Source organism: Triticum aestivum, chromosome 7D (assembly GCF_018294505.1).
Source record: "Triticum aestivum cultivar Chinese Spring chromosome 7D, IWGSC CS RefSeq v2.1, whole genome shotgun sequence".
Lineage (NCBI taxonomy): Eukaryota > Viridiplantae > Streptophyta > Magnoliopsida > Poales > Poaceae > Triticum > Triticum aestivum.
This window is the reverse complement of record NC_057814.1, coordinates 403,207,003-403,215,094: the sequence shown is the minus strand read 5'-3', so window position 1 is coordinate 403,215,094 and position 8,092 is coordinate 403,207,003. Positions and strand designations below refer to the sequence as shown.

Here is an 8,092-nt window from a genome sequence, read left to right as displayed (position 1 = left end):
CTTTTAGTTGTTGTTTATTCTAGTGTTGACAATATACCAAAGTGGCACCTAAATTGATGTCACGAATTATGCCACTGCCACATTAATTTTGCTACCCAAAGTAAAATAGTTTCGTAATTAATTATTATTTAAAAGTATGTAAATAATAGTTTTCGCTACTGTTTTATTCGTCTTAGAGTATTTAAGCATTCTATAAAAGTGTGGCTTCTCCACCATAATTACCTATGCAATATTTGATTCACTCCGAACATTTTAGTTTTAATATTTGGAAAAAAATTGTTTGCTTGATTTTGAATTTGAATTTGAATCGGTTTCGAACTAACGCGAGATTAGCAATAGTACTCGAAGCGACGTGGCATCATTAGCAGAGAATTACTGTAGCTTAATTATCCGGGCGTCACAAAACCTTTGCTTGGATTGCATTGCGAGCAGCCCTTCCGCCCATGCCGGTGGACTCCCTTGACATCGTGTCTTGGCTAGAGTCTTCAGGGGGCTTCTGTGTTGGATCGACGTATCGTGCCCTAATTCTGGTGTGGACTGTGGAAAGCGCCGCTTTCCCTAAAGATCAAAATCTTCGTTTGGTAGCTTTTGCACGAACACCTCCCCTTGGGAATGGATCTGGCCAAGCCCCATGGCCCTAGTGATGAGTTGTGCACGCTGTGTAGTGTCCCCGAGTCTGGGATCCATATTTTCTTTTCGTCCCCCGTGTCAGCTTCCTATGGAGCTTTGTCCAGGAAGCTCTAGGGCCTAAATGGCAGGCTTCAGACTTTGGACAATTTCTAGAAGCGTAGGCCAACCGTAATGATAGAAGGAGACGCCTCTTTTGGTTAGTGTTCATGACTTTGGCTTGGACTCTCTGGATGACGCGTAACAAGATGGTGATTGAGAGGTTTTTTTTTTAAATGTGCCACTGACTTCGTGTTTAAATTTCCAGCGTTCCTGCAGCACTGACACCCGCTTTCTAGACAGTAGGACAGGGAGCGGCTAGGCAACACGGCGCATGGCTTCGTCGCCTAGCTAGTAGTCCCGCGGGTCCATGGAGCCTTGTATCACCTTTCTTTTTCTTTTGGGCACGTATTGTTGCCCCAACACACTTATTTTTTTCTTTCCAGCCCTTGAACATGTTTTATATAGATGTGGTGGTGTGTTTTATATATACTTCCTCCGTCTCAAAATAAGTGTCTCAACTTTAATATAACTTTGTAGTAAAATTAATACAAAGTTGAGACACTTATTTTAAGATGGAGCGAGTATAAACAAGGGAGGAAGGTTGTTTCGTGAGGGGTTATATATAGTCGCATGCATATAAAGGGGGTGCATGCGAAAGCGTGCCGTACTTCATGCCCCTCTCCGCCTACGTGCATATACATATAGGGTTCCTCTACAAATGGATTTTTAGTATTTCCGTACAGATACCGACTTAGAGCAACTCTAGCAGACCCCGCAAAACGCCGGCCCGCAAAACGCGTATGCAGTTCGCGCAAAACAGCTTTTGCGGGCCGGCGCGAGCTGGCACAGATGCAGACCCCCCAAACGGATCCGTAAAAAAGTATATTCGCGGAATATGCTTTTTTACGGGTCGGCTATGCGAGTTCTGCTCTTTGCGCCGCTGCATCCCCGCATATCATGAGTCCGCAAATCTCAAATCCAACATAATTCAACAATCGAAAACAAACTGAATTATTCAAATCAAACATAAAACAATAATCATCCGCATTACAAATAATTATTCAAATCACCGTAGCAAACTAAAAATAATGCAATACAAAACTTGTCATGAATACAAATACAAATGAGTACAAAAATTAGTCGCTGTCCAGCCCTTTGCCAATGGTGCTCAATGAGATCTTCCTGAAGTTGAAAGTGTCTGTCTGCATTTTCAATCTCCTTGTATGTCTGAAGAAAAGCTCTAATGCGGTTTGGGTCTCTAGCTGGTTTGACACGGCTACCCACATTATCGTAAAAGAATTCTAAGTCCATTCCTCTCTCATCTTCAAGAATCATATTGTGCAGGATAACACAGCAAGTCATGATGTTCTTCAGGGTTTTCTTATCCCAAAAACGAGCAGGACCTCGGACAATGGCAAACCTAGATTGCAAAACACCGAATGCTCTTTCAATGTCTTTTCGGGCTGCCTCTTGCACCCTTGCAAATTCACATTGTTTTTTTGTTTTGGGTTCTTTGATGCTCTTGACAAATGTGCACCAAGGAGGATATATACCATCTGCAAGATAGTACCCCTTTGTGTATTCATGCCCATTGATAGTGTAGTTGCAAGCAGGAGCATCACCACTAGCAAGCCTAGCAAACAAATGAGAGCGTTGCAACACATTGATATCACTGAGTGTGCCGGGCATACCAAAAAAGCAATGCCAAATCCATAAATCCTCGGATGCTACGACCTCTAGCACAATTGTTGCATCACGAGACTTGCCACAATACATTCCTTGACAAGCCTTGGGGCAATTTTTCCAATTTCAATGCATACAATCAATGCTACCTAGCATCCCAGGCCAACCTCTCCTCTCATTAGCTGCCATCAATTTTTTTTTGTCATCTTCATTTGGTGCCCGAAGATACTCGGGACCAAAGACACGGACGATCACTTTCGCAAATCTACGCACAGACTCAATTGTGCTATCTTCACCAATGCGAAGATACTCATCGGCATACTCAGCCGGAACGCCATATGCAATCACCCGCATAGCTGCGGAGATTTTTTGATATGCACTAAATCCCTTTAAGCCCGCGGCATTCCTTCTCTGAGTGAAATACCGGCAATTTGCCTCGCAAGCTTCAACAATTTTCACAAAAAGGGATCGGCGCATTCGGTACCTTCTGCGGAAGAGGTGTGCAGGATATGTAGGATTCTCCGAAAAATAATCTTGCATCAACATCTCGTTTCCAAGATGGCGATTCCGCGGAATGCACAGACGCCCGACAGTAGATCCTCGCCTCCTCTTTCGGTACTCGTCTTCATGCTCCTTCACGGCAAGCGCCATGACCAATGTTTGCTGCCGAAAGTTCGCAAGCATGGTCTCCACATCCGAGTCGTCCGAATCGGACAAATCGGATAGCAAGAACTTCTCGCACGGGGTCAACTCCATCTACACGCACGCCGGCGCGTCAATCTACTACACAGCTCGCGAAAATCATAAAAAGGGGGACTAACCGGTGGTGCGCTCGGCGATGGTCGATCCCAGCGGCGGCGGTGACTGGGGCCGGCTCTTCTCGCCGGATCCGGAGGGGCGGTGCAGTGGCTCGGCGCGGGAGGGTGTGGGGCGGCCCCGCGGAGCGATTCCGCCCGCAGATATGGCCGGAATCGCCGGCGGCGGGCGGGCGGAAGCAAGGGCGGGCGGCGGCGGAAGGAAGGGGGAAAAGAGCGCGGGCTGAAATGTCCCTCCCGCCAACTGCTTCTCTGTGATGCAGGGCACCGCAGCCGCGAGGGGGAAACCCGCGTTTTCCCGTGTTGGGGCCGGAAATTTGCCGCGCCCCCTAAATTTTTTTGCGGGCCGGGGCGGGATGCGGGGTCTGGTCGGGCAGGCTTTCCGGCCCGCACCCGCATTTTGGCGGTTATTTTGCGGGCCGGGGGCGGATGTGGGGTCTGCTAGAGTTGCTCTTAGCTGGCTGGCCGACGTGTAGTGAAAATAACGATTTCATCTCTCTATACCGATTATCCAAGCTAGGGCTAGTAGACAAGTACACGTCGCTGCTCCAATTTATGTGCCACCGCTGATCTCGCTTTCCATGGAGGCGAGGTCCCCTTCAACCCCTCCATCGTTGCCTCCCTTCTTACAAGTGTTCTAACTCTCCTCAGCTAATGTAACTTTCTAGTACGACAACTGTAGCAGAGCTAGTGCGTACAATGTTGCATGCCTCCTTTTTACCTGGGGCGCTTGCAGTGCAAGACGTACAGATACATGTACTAAGAATTAGTAACTATTAAACGGTGATCGATATCTCTTATCTTTCCAATCCCTAACTTATCTAAAAGTAACAGCCATTATTTCGGCAAGTACACATCAACAGGTCCTCTTCTAGCCTGCTGCTGTCTAAGTTTTAACTACACTTTGGAAGCAAAAAAGTTTTATTCAACTACTCTCTCTCTCTCTCTCTCTCTCTCTACCCCAGACCACCACCAGCTAGATGAGTACCACTTGCACCAATCAGAGTCTCATTCTCCACAACGCTGTGCAGTCCAGTCCTGTTTGGCTGTGTCACTGTGTGTGGCGCCGTGTATGTGTAGCTAGGGCTAGTGGTGTAGCTAGCGCCTTGTACAAGCTAGGACTGGTGCTTCTCCAGTCCTCCTCTTCTCCCTCTACCTAGCTTGCTTCTGCTATAAAGGGCGCCGGCTGAGGCAGGGTAATCGATAGGGAGGGAGGCGAGATGACTCGATCAAGGCCGACGACCACCATGGGGGGATCCGTACCAGACCACCACCAGCAGCAGCACGACGGGGAGGTGGACGGCGGGCAGCTGCAGCACGGCGGCGAGCACGTGGAGACGGTGATGCCCGGGTTCCGTTTCCACCCGACGGAGGAGGAGCTGATCGAGTTCTACCTCCGTCGCAAGGTGGACGGCAAGCGCTTCAACATCGACCTCATCGCCTCCGTCGACCTCTACCGCTACGACCCATGGGATCTCCCCGGTACTGCCCAACAACGAATCCACCTAATTATAATCATGGCTAGCTAGCTTCCCACCGCGTACATGATTTCATGCATGTGACTCGGGATCCCTTTAATTAACTCGTCTCGTTGATTTCATGTGACCTCCACCTTCATTCTCACCTTTTCCTTTCCCGCCTCTCCCCATCTCCATGGGTGCACGGGTCGATTGTATTGCGGGGATAAATCATGGCAGCACTGGCGTCGATCGGGGACAAGGAGTGGTTCTTCTATGTGCCTCGGGACCGCAAGTACCGGAACGGCGACCGGCCGAACCGGGTGACGCCGTCAGGGTACTGGAAGGCCACGGGGGCGGACAGGATGGTGAAAGTCGTGGAGGGCAACCGCTCCATCGGCCTCAAGAAGACGCTCGTCTTCTACGTCGGCAAGGCACCCAAGGGCCTCCGCAGCAGCTGGATCATGAACGAGTACCGCCTGCCACACGGTGAAACCGAACGGTACCAAAAGGTAACCCTAGTAATTTTTTCTTGAGTATAGGTACTACCAGTAATTCATTATTAGCAAATCTTTATGCTGATTATGTAAAGCATTAGATTTTAGTTTTCTTTTTAACTGCAAAAAAACAAGATCTGGTTTTGAGTTTTCGCTTTGTACTTCACCTTAAATTGGGTTTGATTAACTTGACCCGAACAAAATTAAGTTGCCCCCTTGAGCTGTGATAGGTAATCTGAGCAACCGAATGAATTTGGTTGCGCTCAACTTTTGGAAGCTTCGCGAGATCTTGTTGCAAAAGCATAAAGTGCGTGTTAGCTCGTCAGCTGAAGATGCGTCCCCTCACGAAATAATTCCGTTCACTGTTGGAGTTGAGATATGATATGATCCATGACTAGAGCGCTTGCTTTCGAATACTTGCCGGCATGTGTTTGCAAATATTATTGGCCAGCACGTATTGTCCGGTGAAATAAAGGTGTAGAAGGTGCGTAATATAAGTAGTGAAAATTACATGAGCAAGAATTTAGCCAAGGTCTCAAATTCTCCATGGCTTCTACTCTACCTATAAACAGTTATACACACATGCACGCGTGTACATCGCTCTTTGTAGTTTTATAGGTGCTTGCAAAATTTCTTTGTAGCCACAATTTTTCCTTGTATCCCTGCCCAACAAACTTAGGAGATCTCGGTCACTGGACCCGGAATTGTTTTTAGGGTATATACATGTTAGTTAGTGCCCAGATTTGTGTAACATTTTTTTTGAAGGAGTATGATATTTTGGCTTAATTTTGGTTGGCTGTGACTTTGGCAATGAGATTATGCCCACCCTACTTACATTTCTTTCACAGTTCTTGCCAGAATTTTGTCAAATGTTGGTTCAAGGAATCTCTTGCCAATTCTTGGTAGCCATAGTTGGCAAAAAATACATCTAGGGCATATATAGGTTCCAACGTTTTAAGATGTGCATATGTGGTAACCAACCCAAAAAAGTACGTACAGCTCCTTCGCATTTCCTTTGATCATACTCCCTCCGTCCCAAAATAAGTGACTCAAGTTTGTAATAACTTTGTTCTAAAACTAGTACAAAGTTGAGTCATTTATCTTGAGACGGAGGGAGTATATAGCAGGAATACCCACCTCCTTCAGTTCCAACTCTTCGCAGTCGATAGGTAAAGCCATTTTGCTGTACTACTATAGGCTTATATGACCTCTGATGGCTGCTTAATAATTTGGGAACTTATATGTAGTACTTTTGCTTTGTTTTGTGAAACAAAATGTGTATAGCAACTTAGTAAGTTTATTTTTAGTTCACGTGACACTGAACAGTTTAATTATCTAGAATGCATATGTTACCTTAATTAAGATTATATCTTGGTTAACTTGTACTCTTATTTTATTGCCCATTTTATCTTTTTAGAAAGTAAATATTCCAACTCATGCATCCTCTTGCATGTATGTATATATCAGGAAATTTCGCTCTGCCGGGTCTATAAACGCCCAGGGATTGACGACAACTTCCACCTCACCGGCACAACAACAAGGTCGCCTGGCTCCAGAGCGGCGGCAACCAGGCACAGTACAGCAGCGCACCGGACGTCAGTGGCAACTCATCGCCAGCAGCCGCCAGTGTTTGTCGAGGGTGGCGGTCACCACTCATCATCTGCTCTCAAGGCGTATAACGCGCACACGACCCAAGGAACAAATGCAGCCGGCACCATGGCATCACTGTCGGCGGCAGCGGCAGGGGCGCCGCCGCCGGCAATGTTTCGGTCGACGGCCTCTGTAGCCTCGCTGAGCTCCACGACCTCGACAGAGGAGGATGGCACATCGCTCTACCACCACCACCTCAAAGGACACAACAACCCAGCAGTAATGCAACTGCATTCTTCCACGCACGCCACGCTGCTCAACACCAATTCCTCGGCAATGGCGACCATCCCGATCGATGAGCTGAGTCGGGCGATTGGGTCCTACAGCCAAGCTTCAAACCCTAACCAGCCCACGGCGCCACTGCAAGGCCCTTTGCTTAACTTCCCTAGCTTGGAGAAGATCTGGGACTGGAACCCTCTCCTAGAATCTCCAAAGGTTTGCACAAGCTTCAAGTAACTTCTTAGTTGCATGAATGGATCAATGCACCTATCATATATATGCCTCCCATTATTTGTATACTTATGTATATGTAGACAATTATCCGGGCTAGGACAAGGCTATATATGTAATGGAATAGGTAACAAATTAAGGCGGTTCTAGTCCCATGCAATTAATTGGTGTAACACTGTCTGTGCATTTCAATTCCGAATAAAGGTTAATCAAAATTATAGATATGTGATCCAATCATTTCCCTTCATAATAATCTTGATTTAAATTAAGTATGCACAGATAGACGTGTACATAGTTTTTCAGGATGCGGCCATGAAAGTATCCAATTTACTATCTCTAAGGCAAGTGTAGTTCTTTCTAGGTTGACCGAGTTGCATGATCTTAAGCTCGTAGCTATACTAAAAATATATGTGCTACTTTAATCCTTTAAAATGTGTAGTTGACGAGTTGAGCATTTCTAATCCTTAAATAGCAACATCGTTTCTAGCACGAGCAATTGTTCTATTACCATTCGATCAAGAACCTATCGCTCAAATTCTTGACTTCAATTCAACATAATCTTGGTCATCCGAATTTGACACTCCCAATAAATGTATATGCCAGTATGTATTTAGTTACATAAAAAGTGTGTATATGATCGTATGCTTAATATGGGTTGATATTTTTCTGGATAATGATGAAAACAGTACTAATTATTCCCATCGATATCCAAACATGTCTTTCTATACCTCGATATATCTGGACTTTTGTATTGAGATCATTCCATAAATATGGGTTGCGGCTGCCGGAACTGCAATATCCGCTCGGTGTCTGTATCATTTTTTACCAACAAACTAACTTTATGGAATGAGTATAAACATAGTACAATAGA

The 8,092-nt window shown here is 46.2% G+C and overlaps 1 protein-coding gene across 1 annotated transcript; it reads left to right on the top strand.

The window, feature by feature from the left end:
* The first annotated feature begins 4,180 nt into the window (after window positions 1–4,180).
* Window positions 4,181–7,455, top strand: LOC123170201 (NAC domain-containing protein 35). Its single transcript, XM_044588030.1, has 3 exons — window positions 4,181–4,649; window positions 4,865–5,136; window positions 6,589–7,455. The coding sequence occupies exons 1-3, from the start codon at window positions 4,388–4,390 to the stop codon at window positions 7,225–7,227; spliced, it is 1,173 nt and encodes a 390-aa protein (XP_044443965.1). The 5' UTR covers window positions 4,181–4,387; the 3' UTR covers window positions 7,228–7,455.
* Window positions 7,456–8,092: the final 637 nt, after the last annotated feature.